Source organism: Gadus chalcogrammus, chromosome 18 (genome assembly GCF_026213295.1).
Source record: "Gadus chalcogrammus isolate NIFS_2021 chromosome 18, NIFS_Gcha_1.0, whole genome shotgun sequence".
Taxonomy (NCBI): Eukaryota; Metazoa; Chordata; class Actinopteri; order Gadiformes; family Gadidae; genus Gadus; species Gadus chalcogrammus.
The window spans coordinates 20999292-21022336 of NC_079429.1; the positions used below are offsets into that span (position 1 = coordinate 20999292).

The following is a 23045-nucleotide window of genomic DNA, read 5'->3' on the forward strand; positions in this document are numbered from 1 at the left end:
GTGTAATATTAGAAATATTTTGCAATGATTGACATAAATAGAAAAAAATTCTCACAAATCCTCACAAAACGAGCGTGTATACATATAAACGACTCTTCTTACAACTAACCAAACGCACGGACAAGATGATCCACCTCGTCATCTCAGAGGGGTGCTTTAAGGATTTTATGTTCAGCGATTAGTAACTCAAACTTCTATCCCCTTAGCAAACCCACGATGTAGGGAAGGGTTTGGTCCTGAGACATGATGTGAACGCAGGTAGTTACAGTTATTATTATCCAGAAGAATGTCTAGTGGTTGACCATCTTGTCGACTATATGCTTCCCCCTAGCTTATTTTAAATGTATTACTATGATGAAAGGGAGAGACAGTCAGCTTACACGCAGAGAGAGAGGGAGAGAGAGAGAGAGAGAGAGAGGGGGAGAGAGAGAGAGAGAGAGAGAGAGAGAGAGAGAGAGAGAGAGAGAGAGAGAGAGAGAGAGAGAGAGAGAGAGAGAGAGAGAGAGAGTGCAATATTCACTGTCCTGTCTCCAAGAGGAGACAGGACACTCTAAATAATAGTACACCCTCATACTGGGTATAATGGCACAATAGTACGTCCCCATACTGGATATAATGGTACAATTGTACATCCTCATACTGGGTATGAACGTACAATAGAACATCCTCATACTGGCTATAATGGTACAATAGTACTTCCTCATACTGGGTATTATATTACAATGGTACATCCTCATACTGGGTATTATATTACAATAGTACATCCTCAGACTGGGTATTATGTTACAATAGTACAAACCTCATAGTGGGTGTAATGGTAAAGTAGTACATCCTCATTCTGGGTATTATGGGGTATATAACCAACTTTTAGTCCAGTTGACATGACAGCCGACAGGACACCGCACACAGCCATCAATTCAAAGGAACTCTTCACGTCAATGACACACAGACGTGTGCAAACACACTCACACACAAACCCAGACACATAGCAATAATAACCAAAAGCAGAACACCAGGCGGAGCGTTAAAGCAGCTTTTCACCCCCAGAGTCACCACCACCCATGGTGCTGGATATATGCTGTGTTACTAAGGGCCCAAAGCGATGACCACACACCCACACACACACACACACACACACACACGCACACACACACACACACACACACACACACACACACACACACACACACACACACACACACACACACACACACACACACAAACACACACACACATGCACACACACACACACACACACACACATAGAGATGCTCAAACACAAACAAATTCTATCAAAAACCCTTGCATGACCACACACATTCATGTGTTGAGGGCCCAACAAACACACACACACAAACACACACGCACACACACAAATGCATGTGTAGCATGTGAAGCAAGCTGTGTTCTCCCACGATGTCAAACCTCACTCTCTAATGCCCATAGCAGTCAGAGCTGTTAGAAGCTGTTTAAATCCCCGGGCGGCGTCGCAACCAACCAACCATACAGTAGGACAAAAAGGCAATATTAATAATACTAATAATAATAATGAAAGGCTTTCTCTTACCTTCTTGCACAGCCTGGAAGGGGTTGTTGGGCTCGATCAGCTTGATGGAGTGTGTGATCTTCTCACTCTGCAGCACGTCATCGCTGAGGCTGAGGTCTGAGATCGCCAGCTGGAACACCTCCTCGTCCCGCAGCGCGTTCTCCTCAAAGATAGCGCCTGACGGAGAAGGACAAGGTTAACGAGGCCTGACCGCATCACCGGAATATACGTCTCAAAGCTGTTCATTGTTGACCGCTTAGTAGACACCTTCTTGACAAGCCAACCCTTGCTAAGAGAGACCTTGTGTCTCGGAGCCAAACACACACGTCGCTCCAGCGTTGAATATCCTTAAACTCCGCCCCAAAAATACCTCCTGATTCTGATCCCTTTATTCTCAGCCTCCAGATGGAAAATGAGCAAACAAGCCCTATTGTACCAATGTATTGTCAAGATTACCTCAGTCGAACCACCAACCACCCCGTGAATAGAATAATAATAATAAATGGTATTTATAACGCACTTTACATCAACTCAATTACCTCAAATTACTACAATGCACATGCAAAAGGATAAAAACTAAATAAAATACTTTAAAACTAGATTAAAAAGAAAGACAGAGAAAAAACATTTGAAATAACAGTTTAGCCAAAGGCTTTTCTAAAAAGATGAGTTTTCAGGCCTTTTTTGCAAGAATCCCCAGTGTGTGGGGACCGCGCCTTCTGCTCATCTGAGCAGAAGGCGCGGTCACCAATAGTTCGGTGCTTTGTCTGCGGAAGCTGGAGGAGGTTGGCTTGTCCAGAGCGGAGACGGCGTGAGGAGGAATGGGGGGTGATGAGTTCTTGGTATATGAGGTATAGGGGGGCAGTGCCGTGTCCGATTTAGCACCATCCAGGGATACATACTCTGTTCTGTCCGAGATGTATGATGTGAACCATGCCAAGGTAGTGTCAGAGAGTCCTATAGGGTAGTGAAGGTGGTGTCCACGGTGTCAAATGCTGTGGTGAGGTCGAGAAGGATGATAAGTGATGGAGGGCCAGCATCAGCGGTCATCAGCAGGTCAGTGGTGACCCTGACCAGGGTAGTTTCCATACTGTGGCCCGAGCGGAAACCAGACTGGAACTCCTCATAAAGACTGTTTGTTATGAGGTGGTTGTGGAGTTGGGCAGAAACTACCTTTTCCAACACCTTTGATAGGAAAGGGAGGTTGGTGATGAGGCGGTAGTTGGCAGGTGCTTAGGGGTCAAGGCTGAGCTTTTAGAGTACTGGCTTGATGACAGCAGTTTTCAGAGACGTGGGGACATGGCAGGACCGGAGGGACTCATTGATGATTTTGTTGATCATGGGACTTATTGCAAAGGAGTGACTTTTTATCAGGGTTGAGGGAAATTGGTCCAGGTCACAGGTGGAGGACATCTTTGGGACCAAAGTTACTTCACCATTAGTTTACTATTCTTTAATCTGGCATTTAGTCAGCATGCATTGTCTATATCACTATACAGTATCTCTATCGCTATGCAGTGTCTATATCACTATGTAGTGTCTATGTCACTAAGCATTGTCTTATCGCTATGCAGTGTCTATATCACTATTGTCTATATCACTAGTGTCTATATCGCTATGCAGTGTCTATATTGCTAGTGTCTTTATCGCTATGCAGTGCCTATAGGCATTTTTTACAATGCCAAGCCGGTACGTTTGCGGCTTGGGATAACCTGCAAATTCACTGTCATGCCTGTGTAAAGCCTAGGGGGTATAATCCCCCTTAATCCCCCAGCCGGCTTTCTTTGTTCAATGGAGAAAGCAGGGCTACAGAAGGAGAGTAAAAATTCAAGGACAGTGTCTTCAATTTTTTATGATTCAAGACACTGTCGCTATGCAGTGTCTATATCGCGATCCAGTGTCTATATCGCTATGCAGTGTCTATATCGCTATGCAGTCTCTGTATCATTATGCACTGTTTATATCGCTAGAGTCTATATCGCTCTGCAGTGTCTATAACTTATGCAGTATCTATATCGCTATGCATTACCTATATCACTATGCAGTGTCTATAGCTCAATGCAATGTCTATATCTCTATGCAGTATCTATATCACTATGCATTGTCCAAATCTCTATGCAGTGTCTATATCTCTATGCAGTATCTATATCAGGGGTGCCCAACCTTTTTCGACCCAAGATCTACTTTTCAAGTAGCCAACCTCCCGAGATCTACCAGTCAAACCTACCTTCAAGCGGGGGGGGGGGGGGGTGGTGGTTTCTATCGTGGAGGGGGGGGGGGGGCGGGGGTGGTGGTGGTGGTTTGTATCGTGGACCTACGGACTTCAGTGGGGGTTTCATTCCGTCTGCACACGGCGTCTTCTCAACAATAATCAATATTATCTTCCTCCCACTCAGGGTGAAAATGGTAGGTCTTAACTCGTTTCCCCTCAGCCATGCCAACGTTTAGGACTGCGTAACTACTGTTGACGGCTTTCAACTACTGTTGACAGCGCATGCGCTACCGCACGTATATGTCCCGCGCAATTATTATTATTATTATTATTTATTTTTTTCACCCCTCACGATCGACTTGGGATCTATCGGCGATCTACTGGTAGACCGCGATCGACTGGTTGGGCACCCCTGATCTATATCATTAAGCGGTGTCTATATCTCTATGCAGGGTCTATATATTGGTGTAGTGTCTATATCACTATGCAGTGTCTATATCGTGGTGTAGTGTTTATATCGCTATGCAGTGTCTATATCTTGATACAGTTAAATGAAGTATATACAAGTAAATACTCATAATATAGTTACATAATTAAGTATATAACTCTACCTCTAACTACTAACTATTTTTGCTTGCTTAGTCCACTGTATCAAAGGTATGCATTTACTTTATAAGATTCACAGGATTAATGGCCATGCTAAATTTTAATTAATGACTACATTAGAAAGTTCTCACATTTGAAAGTGCTCATGGGTAAAGAACGGTTGGATGAATTGGTAAGTTATGTTTAACATTAAAATGTGGAGGATGGACTCATAAATAAAAGTGACGGATGGGGAGATTTGGATGAATGTAGAAAATAATCACAAGTTGAAAAGTAAATGTGGAGTGCCGGCACTGCAGATACAAAGCTTTTCTTCACAAGTAAGCCTTCAATTTGTCAGACCGGTTGTGCTCATTGGACGTGAATATCTGAATACCTTCAGTTCAGAGCTGGAGTGTGCTCACAGCAGAATGGACTTCCCTCCCTCCATCCCCTTTCCAGGCATGATCAATCAATCATCAGCTTTTCTAAAGACTGTCAAGCGCGGCTAATTAAGAATAAACCTTGTTGCTCTATGCGTACGAGCCACGACGAGAGGTTTGATGTATCAAGGTGTGATTCTTCATCTGCTGCTTTCTGAAGGAGGCAGCTTCACTTGGAAATACCTAAAGCTACTTAAGGTTTTAAAGCTTAATACCAACTCTAAATAATGACCCAATGATCTCCCCCTGCCAACATTCATTTCCTGTGGCTTTTGTTGTTTTTATGTATCTTTTAACAGCCTTCTATTTTCCTGAGAAAATGTATTCGTAAGGGAATGTTATTACCTGCCGACATGGGAAGGTATCACTACAATATATGTCCAAGTGTGAGCACATGAACATTGAGCAAAATGACCAACTGCTTAAGGCAACTATGGTGGATTTTAACCGTGGATGTTACACATAATATAAGGCTGATCGCCAAAAAAACTGCAGAGACAAAAAACTAGAGTGGGGAGGAATGCATGTTTAGCAGAGTTGCATCCAAACCTAAAAAAAGTCTTGTAGTTTTTGCAAATCTTGCAAAAACTACAATTCTTTTGAGGAGTAATTCCCAGGATATCTTGACCAAGCAACGGTCAGATGCAACGAGTATCGCATTTGCTGGACACAGCAGTCGATCGGCACCTGGTTCTCATTGTAGTTGAAGTGGTTCATAAAATGAATGAATCATAACCTGTGTTACTAAGGCAGCACTTCCAGGAATGACGTAACATGCAGAATGTTTACACTGGGAAAAACTGTTGAGGTCGATTGGTTATATATTGAATGTTTTTTTTATGATTGTGATTTGTATGATTGTATGTTTTGTTATCATATAATACATACAATCAAGTTGTTCCTTACACAGAGCACAATGGTTGGCATTTAAAGTTTACCAGCCGTTCTTTGCCAGTGTATAAATCTGTAGCGTCAACTAAGCGCACTGTGTTTCTGAAAAGGTTATGGAACACGCACCATTAACGATTTAGCAGGCTACTTTAATCCAAAGCACTGATGATTAATACAAATTCACGTCATTAAGGCTGCTGTAAGATTCAAGAGCTGTAAAGAGAGAGCAGAAGAGGGCAAGATTGTCAAAGCCAATGACAAAAAAAAAAATAATCCCACTGCTCTCTCCTTCCTTACATTTCTCTTACGTTGAGAGAGAAGTGATGCATCTTCTCTCTCAACGAGGCCGGAGTGCAGCCAGCAGATATTCTCACAGCACATTTCACCCTCTAACAGCTGACAGGTGACCAGGCCATTGCTACCAAACTATACTCAAATAAAATCTCCTAAATAATACCTACAACACCTTTCAGGAGCAGGTAGGTGTTAAATTGTCATTCAAAGATGCCAGCTGCTGACATTGGAAACGGCAAAGGCAGCATTTCGTCCTGGCTCAATGTGAAGCCGGGATGACGTGGTCCAAGATGGTACAGTCCAGTCACAACACGGTGAGCATGGGCCCTGAAGGCGGAAATTATACATTTTGTGTATAATACATTTTGTCTTTTAAGAAGGTTGTTTCATATCTGGCTGTAGGTGAGTTTGGTAACTAAGATTCCTAGTGTTTAGGAATCGGTAGGAACAAAAGCCTTGATAGCTGGGCGGAGCCAAGTCCGCCTCAGCTCCCTTGCCCATTTAAGGGCTAGCTATTGTTAGCGTCAGCTGTAGCGTCAGGACCCAGCAAAGGAAGAACCGGGAAACAAAGACTAAGGGAGTCTCTCTGCGGGAGTCCCTTGAGGAAGCCCGGGGAGGCCACCTGCCCTATTGTAGCTATGTGTCGTACTTCAATCATTGTCAGGATTTCAACCCGTAGACGGCGTTACCATGGCTCCTCTGCTCGGCGCAGTAACCCGTCTAATCTTCGCCATCCACCTACCCGTGCTTACACTGACCTTGAGGTGATGGGAGGACTCTGGAACTGCCAGTCGGCGATCAAGAAGGCAGACTCGATTTCAGCCTACGCGTCCCTCATGACCCTTCACTTCCTGGCCCTGACAGAGACCTGGATCACTCCAAAGAACTCTGCTACTCCTGCTGCCCTCTCCACCGTCTACTCATTCTCGCACACCCCTAGACCATCCGGGCGAGGAGGGGGGACCGGACTCCTCATCTCGCCCATGTGGTCCTACCAGGTTCTTACACTAGAGCACCGGGCCAGATCTGCGTTTGAACTCCACTCTGTCATGGTCACCATTCCTTTCAAGCTCTCCATTGTGGTGATCTACCGTCCTCCAGGTCCCCTTCGTGACTTCTACGACGAGATGGATGCCCTCCTCAGCTGCTTTCCTGAGGATGGCACCCCACTTGTTATCCTCGGCGACTTCAACATCCTGCCAGAAAAGTTGCACTCACCTGAACTAACCAACTTTTTTGCCACCTTTGACTTAACACTAACCCCTTCTCCTCACACAGGGCCGGGAACCAGCTTGACCTAATATTCACCAGGTCCTGCGGCACCTCTGCTCTCTCCGTTACCCCGCTCCCTGTGTCTGACCATCACTTTGTTGATTTTTCTCTCCCCTTGAAATCCTCTCCCTCCCTCCTCTCTAGTTCCCACATTGTCACCACTCGCCGTAACCTCAAATCCCTCTCTCCCTCTACGTTTGCCTCTACTGTTCTGTCTTCACTTCCTTCTATCGAACGATTCTCTCAACTATCTACAGATGAATCTTCAGACACTCTGCTATCCTCCCTCTCTTCCTCCTTGGATTCCCTCTGTCCCTTCCACTCCAGACCAGCGCGATCTTCACCGCCCCCGCCTTGGCTGTCCCTTCCTCTGCGGACTTGTAGAACAAAGTTGCGAGCGGCTGAAAGGAAATGGAAGAGATCAGACTGTCCTAATGATCTATCCCACTATCTTTTCCTTCTTTCAGATTTCACCTCTTGTGTGTCAACAACCAAATCTGCCTTCTACCGGAACAAAATCAACTCCTCTGCCTCAAACCCCAGGAAACTGTTTTCCCTGTTCTCGTCCCTCCTCAACCCTCCCTCACCCCCACCTCCTTCCTGCCTCACTGCTGATGACTTTGTTACCTACTTTACCCAGAAAGTGAAGGACATTAGCTCCTCTTTTATCCCTGCCTCCATCCTCCCTCCCTCCATCCCCATCTCTGTCTTTACCCAATTTAGCCCTCTCACCTCTGACGAGGTCAACAGAATAATAACATCTAACCATGCAACCACCTGCCCACTTGACGCTATCCCCTCCTTTCTCCTCCAGGATGTCTCAAGCGAGATCCTGCCATTTCTCACCTCTCTTATCAACTCCTCCCTCACTTCAGGCATTGTTCCAGCGTCTTTCAAGACAGCCAGAATAAAGCCTCTCCTCAAGAAAACAACTCTTAATACCGCCGACATCCAGAACTACAGACCGGTATCTCTTCTTTCGTTCCTGTCTAAAACACTGGAACGTGCCGTTGCTAACCAACTGTCCTCTTATCTCTCATCTAACAACCTCCTTGACCCGCACCAGTCAGGTTTCAAGAAGGCACACTCCACCGAGACGGCTCTCCTCGCGGTGACTAAGTCCCGCCGTGCTGCCAGAGCCTCGTCCCTCTCATCGGTTCTCATTCTCCTCGACCTGTCCGCAGCATTTGACACGGTGAACCACCAGATCCTTTTGCCACTCTTGCCGAACTTGGCATCGCTGAATCTGCTCTTTCCTGGTTCACATCCTACCTGACGAACCGCACCTATCAAGTGACATGGAATGGCTCCTTGTCCAAACCTTGCACACTTGAAACTGGTGTCCCTCAGGGCTCTGTACTGGGGCCTCTTCTGTTCTCCCTCTATACCAGGTCTCTGGGCTCGGTAATTGCATCACACGGCTTTTCCTATCACTGCTATGCTGACGACACTCAGCTATTTCTATCTTTCCCCTCATCTGATAAAACCCTGATTGCAACACGCATATCGGAATGTCTGGCGGACGTCAGCACCTGGACAACTGCCCATCACCTGAGGCTTAACCTCAACAAAACCGAGCTCCTCCTAATCCCAGGGAAAGACTGCCCACACATGGACTTACTGGTCACCGTCGAGAACATCACTGTATCTCCCACTCCAACTGCTAGAAACCTCGGTGTGGTATTGGACAATCAGTTATCCTGTACTGCAAACATCACTGCGGTCGCCCGATCCTGCAGATTTGCACTTTACAACATCCGCAGAATCCGGCCCTTCCTCACAAGGGAAGCAGCTCAGCTTCTAGTCCAATCACTGGTCATCTCCCGCCTCGACTACTGTAACTCACTCCTGGCTGGACTTCCTGCCTCTGTGATTAAACCTTTGCAGCGCATCCAGAATGCGGCAGCGCGCCTCGTCTTCAACCTACCGAAGTTCTCCCATGTGACCCCCCTCTTCCGGGACCTCCACTGGCTCCCTGTAGTAGCTCGCATCAAATTTAAGACGATGGTACTGGCATACAAGGCAGTCGATGGAACTGCTCCTGCCTACCTCCAAGCATTGCAAAAGCCACACACCCCAGCTCGATCCCTCCGCTCAACTACCTTAGCTGGACGTCTGGAACCTCCATCGCTAAGAGCTAGCAAAGGCCGTTCAGCAAAGTCACAACTTTTCTCGGTTTTGGGACCTCAGTGGTGGAACGAGCTCCCTGCCGCTCTCAGGACCGCTGAGTCGCTCACTATCTTCCGAAAAAGACTCAAGACTCACCTGTTCAGAGTCCACCTCGACTATGCATAGCCACCCCCCCCCCTTCTGGCCACCATTGTATTGTATTGTATTGCATTGTATTGTATTGCACTGTATTGTATTAGAGCACTTAACTGTGTAGTAACTGCTGCTATCATGGCTGTAACACGGGAATTGATTAGCCTAACGATTGTGGCACTTGGTTCTATGAACATCCTTTCTGTACCGACAGCGATATATTGATGCACTTCTGATGACAAATGTACTTATTGTAAGTCGCTTTGGATAAAAGCGTCTGCTAAATGCCCTAAATGTAAATGTAAATGTAAATGAAACGGCTGCTAATCAAGAATGCTAACAGCATCCAAGTTCACTTCATGGGAACACACAGCTAACCCCAACGAAGGAAGAGTCCCTGAGCAAACACAGAATGCTTCCTTACATTCACCTGTGCTCTCTCTCTACAGGGCTGACCCGAGGCTGCCGTGTGACGCCGCAGACGCAGCCGTGAGACACCGCAGACACAACTTCCGGGTTGCCGGCTTGGTTTGTTTGGTTTGGTTAGCAGGACGCTTAGCGTCGACCTGCTATCTCGGTTTGTATCTATTTTCGGTATTTATATCTGCGACCTGTTCTGCATACTCTGTATTGTATTCGCTGTTTCCTCGCTGGAGCTCCGTCTGCATCAAACCATGGTAAGCATGGATTCCGGTTGTTCTTGTTCTTGCTCTGACTTTCTCATGGATAAGATAGCTCTGCCAGAGAGACGTACCTGTCAGTTAGAGGAGGAAAGGGTAGCGAGCATAAAGAAAACAGATACTCCAGAAAGTATAGAGAAGGGACCCGCCAGGCGGACTCGTGGAGCTAACGCTATCGTTAGCAGTGACTCCGTCAAGGCAATCCTGTCGGCAGCACCACTTGCGAGGCAGGTTGCGGTCAGTACCCTGCCTCGCAAGTCTTTTTCGGGGGTAAAAACGCTAGTCATAGGTGACTCTGTTACACGTAAAGTTAGGCTACACTCGCCAGCGAAAGTTATTTGCCTACCTGGGGCCAGGGCTCCCGACATTGAAGCTAAACTTAGGGTGCTGACATGCGGTCAGACCTCATACGGAGTTAGATTAGATGCACCAAACACCGACACTAGTTTCGAGAACATTGTAGTCCATGTCGGCACCAACGATGCTAGGACAAGACAAACTGAGGTCACAAAAAGCAACATAGCTAGGCTTTGTGACTTCGCCAGAAAGATGTATCGGCATCGATTAATTCTCTCTGGCCCTCTGCCCGATAAGGGTAATGATGAGCGTTTTAGTAGATTATTGTCTCTAAATCGCTGGCTGGCATGATATAGTTCAGAGCAGGGCTTTGGTTTCATAGATAACTAGCCCTCCCTGTGGGGTCGCCCTGGTGTGCTCATGAGAGACGGCCTACACCCTACTGGGTTAGGCGCCTCAATTATGTCAAAAAACATAGATAGATGTCTTAGTCAGGCGTGACTCATCCACTCACAGCACGCTGGGCTGCAGGAGTTTAGCAAACCTGCTAGCAACATGATAGTCTATGTTGCAGAGTCTAGAACAGAGTCTAGAACAGCAGATGGGTTAGCTGAACCAGGATCTATTGCACCAATTGTTTCAGAGCTGAGTGTTAACCGGACTCCCTCTGCAATTAACGCTGTACCTATATGTACGGTGGTGCAAAACCGCATGTCAAATCGCATGTCAAATCGCATGTCAAATCGCATGGTAAATCGCATGACAGAGCAGAGTGTTAACCGCACTCCCTCTGAAATTAACGCTGTACCTATATGTACGGTCGTGCAAAATCGCATGGTAAATCGCATGTTAAATCGCATGACAGAGCTGAGTGTTAACCGCACTCCCTCTGAAATTAACGCTGTACCTAGTACAGGCGTGCAAAATCGCATGGCAAATCGCATGATAAACCGCACGTCAAATCAAATACTAACAACTAACCGGACTCCCCCTGAAATTAACACTGTACCTATATGTACGGTGGTGCGGCCTCGCACTGTCTCGAGGTGTAAAACCCGCAGGCGAGGGCCGCGACCAGTATGTTGAATTCTCGCGATCCCATTGATCGCCTCAGAGCTGAGTGTTAACCAGACTCCCTCTGAAAATAACGCTGTACCTATATGTACGGTGGTGCGGCCTCGCGCTGTCTCGAGGTGTAAAACCCGCAGGCGAGGGCCGCAATCAGTATGTCGAAACCGCGGCATTCCCTTGACCGCTTCAGAGCTGAGTGTTAACCGGACTCCCTCTGAAAATAATAAAAAGGAAGCACTCAGAATAGGGTTCATGAACATAAGGTCGCTTTCATCGAAGGCGCTCTTGGTCCATGATCTAATTATTGATAAAAAGATTGACATACTGGGGCTTTGTGAAACCTGGTTAAAACCAGATGAGTTTCTAGCCCTAAACGAAGCTACTCCACCCCATTAAGTTAGCACCCAAGTATCTAGAGAAGTTAAGAAAGGTGGTGGAGTAGCCCTGATATCTAATTCTAAGCTTAATTTAAAGCCAAAGAATAGATATATTTTCAGATCCTTTGAGGTGCTAGCGCTCTGCACCTCAGCTCCCCGAGAAGCTAAACGAGTTCCAGACTCTTTCGTTTTAGCTGTAGTATACCGTCCCCCAGGACCGTATTCAGTTTTTGTTGATGAGTTTTCTGACTTTGCAGCTGATCTGGCTACATACTCAGACAATATTTTGCTTATTGGGGATTTCAACATTCATGTGAATAACCCCTCTGATGCCCTCGCAAGGGCTTTTCTGTCCATTACAGATACGCTTGGCTTCAAACAGCTCGTCCAGCACCCAACCCACATCGGTGGAAACACGCTGGATCTCGTTCTGACCCGCGGTGTAGACATTTCACAGCTAGTGGTCTCTTCCTACACCTCAGCTTTATCAGACCACTTTTTGCTCACTTTCCAGGTGGTGGTATCCTGCCCCTGTGACGATCAGCAAGCTACTTTCAGCTGTCGCCGCATCACACCTGCAACCATTACAGCTATGGCAGATAAGTTATCTGGATCACTTGCACCTCTCTGTAACTATAGTGCTTCTGTGGAGTGCCTTACTGATGACCTCAACATTGCCTTGTCTGTTGCCATTGATTCAGTTGCTCCGAACGTAACTAAAAAACGAACATTGAAAAAACCAGCCCCTTGGTTTAATGCAGAAACGCGCATTTTGAAGCGAAATTGCAGGATCCTTGAACGCAAATGGCGCTCGACTAAACTTGAGGTCTTTCATCTTGCATGGCATAACAGTCTGCTCACCTATAAGGGTGTGCTGACTACTGCCAGGAATGCCTACTTTTCCAGTATCATCAATTTGAATAGAAACAATCCTAAGTTTATTTTTGACACGGTGAGGAGTCTCACTCAGAAACAAACTCAGACCGTAGGCTCATCGATCGTGGCAGGTGAATTCATGGATTTCTTTGAGAATAAGATTCAATCAATTAGAGAGGAAATTGATGCTTGCCGTGCGGCTAATCCTACACATCCTGTGGGGCAGGATGGGGTTCTCCCAAGTAGGATGGTGAACTCTGACGCAACTCTCTTGGAGTTCAAGGCAATTCCTTTGGTGGAACTTGAAAGGGTGATAAAGGCATCAAAGCCAACAACTTGTATGTTGGATCCTCTCCCTTCCAGGGTTCTTAAGGAACTTCTTCCAACGGTGGGGCCTGCAATCCTCTCGCTTATGAATCTTTCATTTTCAACAGGAATTGTTCCCTCCAATTTCAAGGCTGCGGTGTTAAAACCGCTACTCAAAAAGCCTGGCCTAGATCCTGAATTAGTCAGGAACTATCGGCCTATATCGAATCTGCCCTTCCTGTCCAAGGTACAGGAAAGGATTGTAGCAAAGCAAATCGTTGATTATTTGACGAGGAACAATCTCTTTGAACCTTTCCAGTCGGGGTTCAGGAATTTCCACTCAACTGAAACTGCTATTACAAGAGTTGTAAATAACATCCTTTTAGCTTTGGATAAAAATACTAGCACAATGCTGGTGCTATTGGACCTCAGCGCTGCGTTTGATACGATCGATCACAGCACTCTTCTTCATCGTCTTGAACACTATGTTGGTTTCGGGGGTACGGCTCTTGGTTGGCTTGAATCGTACCTCACAGATAGAACCCAATTTGTGCTTCATGAGGGTGCAGAATCAAAGCACTGTAAATTACGCTTCGGCGTACCACAAGGGTCGGTTCTTGGTCCATTACTTTTTGCAATTTACATGCTTCCTCTGGGCGACGTTATCCGCAGCTTCGGAATTAGTTTCCATTGCTATGCGGATGACACCCAGCTCTACATTCCTGTAGATTCCGGGGACTCGGCCCAGATTCAAAGGGTTGAGTCCTGTCTGGCTGCTGTGAAGGGCTGGATGTCACAAAACTTCCTACAGCTTAATTCTGGAAGACAGAGCTGATAGTTATCGGCTCGAAGCGGGACCGGGAAGAGTTTGAGGATGTCTCTCTGTGGTTGGATGGCTTCGCCATCCCACAGAGTGCGTCCGTCAGAAATCTTGGTGTCCTGTTTGACCCTCAATTATGCTTTGACCAACATATAAGAAGTATAACTAGAATTGCCTTTTTCCATCTGAGAAACATTGCAAGAATCAGACCAATGTTATCTGCAGTGGATGCAGAGACACTGATTCATGCATTTGTTTCGTCAAGACTGGACTATTGCAATGCACTGTTCTCGGGATTACCGAACTCTACCACAAAAGGTCTACAGCTGGTACACAATGCGGCAGCTAGACTGCTGACCAGAACGAGAAAGTTTGATCATATTACACCTATTCTCGCCTCTTTGCACTGGTTGCCGATAACTTTCAGATCAGACTTTAAGGTGCTATTGCTAACCTATAAAGCCTTGCATGGATTATCTCCATCCTACCTGAAGGACCTGATTATTCCTTATAGTCCTTCTCGGTCCCTCCGGTCTTCGGGAGCGGGCCTTCTTTCATTGCCGAAGGTTAAAAAGAAATCGGCTGGACAGAGAGCGTTTGCCTATCGAGCCCCCTTCCTATGGAATAGGCTGCCATCAGTGATCAGGGAAGCTGACTCTGTGGAGCTATTCAAAGGAAAGCTCAAAACGCACCTCTATAATCTTGCATTTGGAGTGTGAAAACGACAGATGCGAAATGAAGACTACTCTGTTTGCTTGTGCTTTTCTTATTACATTATACATTCCCACTATGTACTTTTCCGTTCTAATTCACTATTCTGTCTGTTCTAGCGTGTTGCGGGTACTGGACTGGATGCCTGGACTCTCCTCATGGATAACCGGCCAGAACCCCATCACCATTTCAATATGATGTGCATGTATTTACCTGTATGTCAATTGTGGCACCCATTGCACTCCTGACCATCCCTGGAAGAAGGGCTCCCCTACACTGCGTTTCTTCTCAAGATTTCTTCCTTGCTGATTCAAGGGAGTTTTTTCTTGCCCGTGTGGGGGCATGGGTAAAGGGGGGTGTCAGAAATATTTGGCCTGTTAAGCCCTTTGAGACTGTAATGGTGATTAAGGGCTATACAAATAAAATTGAATTGAATTGAATTGAATTGAAGAGCTACAGATCCCAGGCACAGCTGAAGAATACAAACACACGTGTGTGTGTGTGTGCGTGCGTGTGTGTGTGTGTGTGTGTGTGTGTGTGTGTGTGTGTGTGTGTGTGTGTGTGTGTGTGTGTGTGTGTGTGTGTGTGTGTGTGTGTGTGTGTGTGTGTGTGTGTGTGTGGGTGGGGTCAATAATCTAGGTCAAAGTTGAATTTAGTATGCAAGCAATTTGTTACATGCAATATATTTCTGTATCTTTAAATGGACAGATAAAAATTATTGTGTGCCTGAATAAAAGCATGGCTGTCCAATCCGGCTGTCTTTTGTCCGGTGTCCGGCATCCGGCTGTCCGGTGTCCACACGGTTTGTATTGTTGTGCAGCACCATGGACAGCAACCAAGCAGGCTGCTTCTGTGGGTATCAGCTTGTCTCCAGGAAAACAAAGACAGTGAGAAGGAGGTACAACATTATATATACTAGAGCTTTTGCGCGCGTGTCGCACGCGCTCAACTTCGAGTTGTAATTAAACTAATAGCAATAATGTGGAAACCCCAGTTGATAATGTAACACATTTCTGAGTGCATAATATAATAACATTTTGCATATCATTTTGCAACGTATAACATTCATTCACCACAAATGATTCATGAAAGCAGTGCCAACATTTAAATATTTTTTAATCATTCGGGGAACAAAAGGCAACAGGCTGATTATCATTTAGGGGGCCCCTCAATGACATGCGTCATCAACACGCCCACTGAAGTGGTGTGAGAAAGACTGACTTTCTACTCCTCATTCACAAATAAGGTAATTTACATTTCCTACAGAGAAAATAATACCTCAGGGGTAGTTTTATTCAGGTGATTTTCAGGGTACAAATGTCAGGATATGTTGTTCACACATACGGCCCATCAGGATAATATCAGGACTTACACGTGTGTCTGAAAGCAGCTAGTGTGTGAGCATTTCACCACATTATAAAGTTAGTCAATTAATGGTAACAGGGATAATTGTTCAATGGAAAGTGCAGTATACTATGCATGCAAATAAATTATTAAATGGCTTTTACTGTTATTCAGGGCTGAAAAGTGCATTGACATTTTAAAATGCAAGGCAAGTACTATTGGCTAGTGGAGAATCATAATCATCATTGAGATTAAATATCTCTTCCAGTGACCTGGCCAAGACAGGCAGCAGTAGCCTAGAGTCAAACATAGCACAAAACATAAGAAAATAAAACAACTAAAACAGTCTGCAGGGGGGAGGGGAAAGGGGGGGATATCAATATCGTAAGAGATTTGGCGGTATTAGCTCAGGAGGTAGAGCGGGTTGGCTGGTAACCTGAAGGTTGTTGGTTCGATCACTCCTCCTAGAGTGTCAAGGTGTCCTTGAGCAAGGCACCTAACCCTAACTGCTCCCGACGAGCTGGCTGTCGCCTTGCATGGTTGACTCCGCCGTCGGTGTGTGAATGTGTGCATGAATGGTGAATGTGAGGCAATATTGTAAGGCTCTTTGGGTGGCCAATGGTTAGAAAAGCGCTATATAAATGCAGTCCATTTACATTTGGTGAGGCTCAAGGAGGTGGGTAATAATAAGTTTGAGCAACAAAGTGTATAGACAGTTCGGGAGGCATTTGAGTAACAAAGTTTAGTCTTGTGGTGGACTCTAAGACATAATTCACCATACTGTGTTATTGACATCGATCATTCTGTGTTATACAGATGCTGTCTCTTCAAAATCCCGTGAATGGGTTGTTATCAGTGCGATGATTGAATTTAACGGTTTTTATATAACAAAATAAATGTAAGTATGCAATCGCGCATGCTGTGTGTGTGTGAGCTACAGGCTGCTTGGCACATGCGCACATGAGTAGCTGGTGCGACAGGACTGCTATTATAGTAGTAAGATAGGCCTATATATATACATAAATATTATACATAACATATGGCATTTGGATTTACTTCTTCCCAACGTATCTCACAAGGCATTAATTTATACCATGGGTCTCCACAGGGGGAAATCTAACCCCTAAAGCTGCTTTCGCACTGCCGCGCGGCAACTCGCCGCCTCCATTCATTTCAATGAGGGAAGGGCGGCAGAGGGGAGGCGGTTACAAAAGCGGCTGAAAACCAGGAAGCGGTTGCCGCCCAGGGGCGGTTATAAGGGCGGTTCCCGCGTGGCAGTGTGCAAGCACCTTAACCATAACTCGTGATTGTCCGTAATTAAAGCACAAACTCTCTCTCTTTCCCTTAGGTGCGTTCACACCAAACGCGAACGTGCGACACGATCCCAAACAAAGTGAACGTAGAGACGAGAATCGGGCGAATTATCCGCTAGAGAAAACCGGCGACAAGTTTTGATTTGTCGCGCCACACTTTCGCCCTGCACAGGCGAGCGTGTTCACAAGGATTTGTAGCACGACAAACTCGCTTCAATTGAATATTTCAACTTTGCTGCGACGTTCACGTGCTGACAGCCAATCAACGTGGCCACTGAGTGACATGTGTAACGTAACAGCCAATCAGTGTTACCGGGGTGAACCGCAGCAAATGCGCCTGACAAAACTTGCACAGGGACAGGTTTATGATTCGTCGCGCGACAAAACTTGGGCGACAACGCGAACGGGTGAAGAATGTTTATTTTGGTGTGAACGCACCTTAACGGTCTCTCTTTCTCTCTCCGTCTCTCTGTCCCTCTCTCTCTCTCTCTCTCTCTCTCTCTCTCTCCCTCACTCTCTCTTTCTTTCTCTTTCTCTCCCCTCTAACGGTCTCTCTGTCCCCCTCTCTCTCTCTCTCTCTCTCTCTCTCTCTCTCTCTCTCTCTCTCTCTCTCTCTCTCTCTCTCTCTCTCTAGCTTCCCTGACGCTAACAATAAAAACAATGACAGTACTGGTCTTACATTGATTCAATACATTTCAGTGAATTTGCGCACACATTTTTCATTAGGCAAACAATGCAGACAGAAATGCACCTCTAAGCTAATTTAAACAAGAAACAGGCAGACAAATACGCTGCAGACCACGAGCACAAAGAATGAAGCCCACATGGACACAAAATACAATGCTACATTTCCGTGCCCACAAACGTGAGCCAAAATAATATAGCCCAGCTAGGATTATATGCAGACTAGGATTAAAGTCATGTAGCGGAAGGAATGAACCATGGAACAAAGGAGGAAAAGAAACATGCACAAGTGAATCAATGTGAGAATAAGCTCCTCCTGGTTCAAACTAAGGGGACTAGTTGGACGGGCTGGACCCGGTCTACCTCCCCCCCTAATCTGGTACACATAACGATAGACCGGAGGAGGTGGTACGCCGGCTTAGTGAAGTGAGAATAATGAGAGCATGAAAGTGAAAACGTATATTTTAGAAGGAATTTTACAAACCACTATCCAAAACCTGTGCCTACAGATACCCCTCTATCAGAAGTCCCTTCTCCTCTTGCATCTCGGCACTAAACCCTTGCGTGGAATCCAAAGTTCCGCCCTCTCTCTCCACATTAAACACTTCTGAAGCAGAGGACCCTGGGTGTTCTGAAGTGAGAATGGACCGCCTGGGAACGATGTTTTGCTGCGCCTGTAGCCTTTTCGGCGCTGGTCTGTCGACTGGTATCAAGGTCAGGCCACAGAGAGGTGCTGTCAGGAAAGCACGCTTTATTTATTCATCAAACACGGTTCCAATGAAGAAAAAATGGTGAATAAACCTTGAGAGGATGAGTCACGCATGGTTCAGGCATTCTAGCCTAGTTCATCTAGTTTGTGTGTGTTTGTGTACTTGCGTGTGTGTGTGTGCGTGTCTCCGTGTGTATGCATAAATACATGGGCAGGTTTGATGGAAAGCTAAAGCTTAGAGCACAGGAAGGCCCTATCTGCATTTTTGTCTTAGCAGTTACCCCTCTAATTAGGTTCCCCTCTAATTAGGTCCTTCTCCATTATGGAGGTTCTATACAGCTTCTCCACTCACCAGGTGCTAAGTGGCTTCCTCTGTAAGTACTGTGATTGGCTTCTCCTCAAAGCAGCTCTGAAAAAGGTCACTTATAATTGGCTTCTCTTTTGAGCAGGTTCAAAACGGCTTCTCCTCTGGTAGGCTTTAATCTAACCAGCTTCTCCTTTAAGCAGGTTCTAAGCACCTTACTCTCAAATCAGGTTCTAAGCCGCTTCTACTCTAAACAGTGTTGAAAGGGACTTCTCCTGGAAGCAGGTTCTAAGCGGCTCCTTAAGGCTGGTTAGTTCTTTATTTAGCAGCGGGGACAAGAGCAAAGACCCAGCTGTGCCTTTTCCAGCTGCCAGACAAGGAAGATTGGATTCCCACGGTGCTTTCCAAATTTGGGAAAAAACGGATGAACAGGTCCATTCCTCCTCACTGTCCCCTTATCCCCACCCCCATCACAACATCAACCCCGAATCCCTCCCTAAATCAATTCCTATCAGTCGACCAGGGCCACTGTCGGCGATCAAAGCAATCTCTCCTCCTCCACCTCCTCCCAAACAGCCCTGCTGCCTGTGAACTGGGGGCCGTTTAGAGTCCGAGGGGCCAGTGAGGGAGAGGCGGGCTGGGGCCAGCAGGAATTCACAGCAGCATAATGACTTTAGATACACGCTCCAGGAGTCAGGTTCCTCCTCTCTCCCACTAAATCTCCTCTCCCCAGCGTCCAGCGGGCCGCCAGGTTTAAGTTGTTGAAGCTAGTGCGAGCAGAGAAGAGGAGGCACGGAGCAGGAGGGAGAAGGAGGGAATGAACCAGGATGTCACAGAGGATGAGGTAATGGGGGAGGATGAGCGGGAGTGACGGGGAGGCAGGCCCAGGGGAGGAGGGCGAGGATGACACCAGGGCCACATCGGATGCTGCCATGTCCATGTGTGCTGAGATTAGCAATGTCAAGAACATCATGATCAAGACCACCTCAGACAAGACCACCGGACTGAAGACCACCAGATTGAAGGCCATCAAAGTCAAGACCATCAGACTGAAGACCACCACAGTCAAGACCACCAGACTGAAGGCCATCACAGTCAAGACCACTAGACTGAAGGCCATCACAGTCCGGACCACCAGACTGAAGACCATCACAGTCAAGACCACCAGGGACATCAGGGTATGAAAACAGAATCTTTGGTCTTGGACTCAAACCATACTGAACAATCCACCATTGCAGGTCTATGCAGAGGCAACACATTGCAAGGACTGCAGAACGTTGATGAGAGAAATCAAAATCAATATGACGAGAGAGCCCAACTATGTCCAAACTTGCATCAATGGCCGGCTACTAAAATAACCCTAGTGAAGCTCAGAGCAGACAGACCTTTATTCAGCTGCCAACCAGTGCTGAGCTCACCGGAGCTCATTCATTATGGAGCGCTATGGCTAAGCCCAACATTCATTCAACATTCATTTTGGTAAAGTTAAGGGGCTCCATCACGCTATTGTGTGAGTGTGTCTGTGTCTGTGTCTGTGTCTGTGTCTGTGTGTCTGTCTGTCTGTCTGTCTGTCTGTCTGTCTGTCTGTCTGTCTGTCTGTCTGTCTGTCTGTCTGTCTGTCTGTCTGTCTGTGTGTGTGTGTGTGTGTGTGTGTGTGTGTGTGTGTGTGTGTGTGTGTGGCTGTGTATATGTGTATATGTGTGTCTGGGTATTCTTGTTTGTGCGCGCGTGTGTTTGTATGTGATTGTGTGTGTGATCTTTTGGCCTCTTCCGAGGCAGCCTAATGCTGCCTTCGATAGTGTTGATCTGGGATTCATTTCAATTGCAATGCCCCAACAGAATTTTTGGTAATGTCAAACGAATCGATTTTTGTCAACCACCCTTCCCCCCTCCCAAAGTCGATGGCTACTCTCCAAACAGAGGAGGACGGCTGCCGCATCACATCATCTCGGGCATCGTATAAACACTTGGGCCAATCTGTGCAAAAATCGGCCAGCCGATAGGAGCATTGGTGTCTTTTTAGCTATACTTCTATAGCTGCATTACTTTATTTATTTCCGTTTGGTCTTGGCTATACAGCCAAACGGACGACACTGGAAATAAATATAAATATTCAGCATGAAGCAACATATTTCATAACGCAACATATTTCATCTTGCTCCTTTTATTTCCAATTGAGTCTTTATAGGGTCGGTTGTCAGTGTTTTTCTTAAGAACAAACAGTTGGCTTTTGTCCGGTTTGTCATTTCTTACCATGGCCGAACTGATTAACATGTTGCTCACGTCCAATTCAAAGTTCAGCCTTATAGCTGAGCGAGGGAGCGAGAGAGAGAGAGAGAGAGAGAGAGAGAGAGAGAGAGAGAGAGAGAGAGAGAGAGAGAGAGACCGGGCGGGTGAGGGAGTGAGAGAGAGAGAGAGAGAGAGAGAGAGAGAGAGAGAGAGAGAGAGAGAGAGAGAGAGAGAGAGAGAGAGAGAGAGACAGAGAGAGAGAGAGAGAGAGAGAGGACGAGTGGAGGAGGGGGAACGGATTAGTCTCCTAACACCCACGTCGAGCTGGTTTCCCACCTCCATTCCCGTTGTCTTGGCGTTATATTATTATACATATTATATATTATTCATATGATATGATACTATTCTCTAGTCCGAGATGAGGGGTTACTCTGCGTTGCACTGCCGCAAGTTCATCAGCAATCCGCCTGATGTGCGTCTCCTTTTCTGAGACAGATCGGAGTTATCGTTCGTCACACACTTTGCGATGACTTTCTACGGCGCGCAGCATCGATTATTATCATTGGCTGTGTGTGTTCGTGTTTGTGCATGCACGCGCGCGTGCATGCGTGTGTGTATTTGTGCGCGTGTGTGTGCACGTGTGTGTGTGTGTGTGTGTGTGTGTGTGTGTCTGTGTGTGTGTGTGTGTGTGTGTGTGTGTGTGTGTGTGTGTGTGTGTGTGTGTGTGTGTGTGTGTGTGTGTGTGTGTGTGTGTGTGTGTGTGTGTGTGTGTGAATAAATCAACACGGTGTGTGAGCGCATAGGAGCCAGGATGCAACAGTCGCTCAACATTGAGCTGGCAATGATGAGGGGTTCTAACGGTGAGCTACGCAGAGTGCGATTCAATGGACGTAGCGCTCCAAACTAAAGTCAACACGTCCACTAAATTCACTGATCGGGCTTTTTTTTTCTCCATCTCAGGGCTGCATCGACGGAGTTGAATCTAGCTGCGTCTCATTCTCCCGGAGCCCCTGCCCCTCACACGACCACCTATCTCCGAGCTCACTCCCTTACCGATGTGGATGATGGAGTCCGCATCCACCGTGTTGCTTTGCAGTATCCAAAGGGAGAGACTCAACACGAGCAGCTCCATCTCCGCTCCTCCGCGGCGCCTCGGCGTCCGGCGGTCAGATCCACAATAATCCGCGCTGCGTAAAAGGCGATAGAACCGCTTCAGTTATCCTCGAGTCCAGAGAAGACAAAGTCCGACGGGCTGGAAGGCTATGGGAAGATTTTAGAAATCCAAAACAAGTGCAGAGGGAGGCAAATACACTAGATCACAGAGCGGAGCGCTTCTCCTCCGCTGTACCAGCGATAGCGCGGAGTCTGACTGAGGAGGAGGACCGAGCAGCGTCTCTCTCTCTCTCTCTCTCTCTCTCTCTCTCTCTCTCTCTCTCTCTCTCTCTCTCTCTCTCTCTCTCTCTCTCTCTCTCTCGCTTCCTCAACCCACGTGACTGCAGAGCCTCTATGTTGCGCTCTGAGGTCGGACCGGAGGAGAGCCAAAGCACGGGGAGATTGAGGGACGGGACGGGGCTCACACGGCTCCTGGCGGCACCGGTCCCGGGCGGACGGTGGACGACCTCGCGGCAGTGCAGCATTGACACTCGTCGCGTGCTCATGGGGACTCCGAACCCGGGGAGTCGTTCGCGCCTTTCGAAGGGATCTCGCACCGACTCGTGACGCGCGGGATGGACTTTTTAGATTTCACCAATGTAAATGTATCAATGTGTATTAATATGTATTGTAGCCCTAGATTATTAAAAGTGTAGCCGATGCTATG

The 23045-nt window shown here is 46.7% G+C and overlaps 1 protein-coding gene across 1 annotated transcript in view; it reads right to left on the reverse strand.

The window, feature by feature from the left end:
- The window catches only part of LOC130371465 (glutamate receptor ionotropic, delta-1-like), a 660658-nt gene extending 638300 nt beyond the window's left edge, over positions 1-22358 (reverse strand). Inside the window, exons 1-2 of the mRNA XM_056577249.1 lie at positions 22280-22358; positions 1568-1723 (exon numbers count right to left, since the gene is read on the reverse strand). Of these exons, the coding sequence (XP_056433224.1) occupies positions 1568-1723; positions 22280-22358 (235 nt within the window). The remainder of the gene's footprint in view (positions 1-1567; positions 1724-22279) is intronic.
- Positions 22359-23045: the final 687 nt, after the last annotated feature.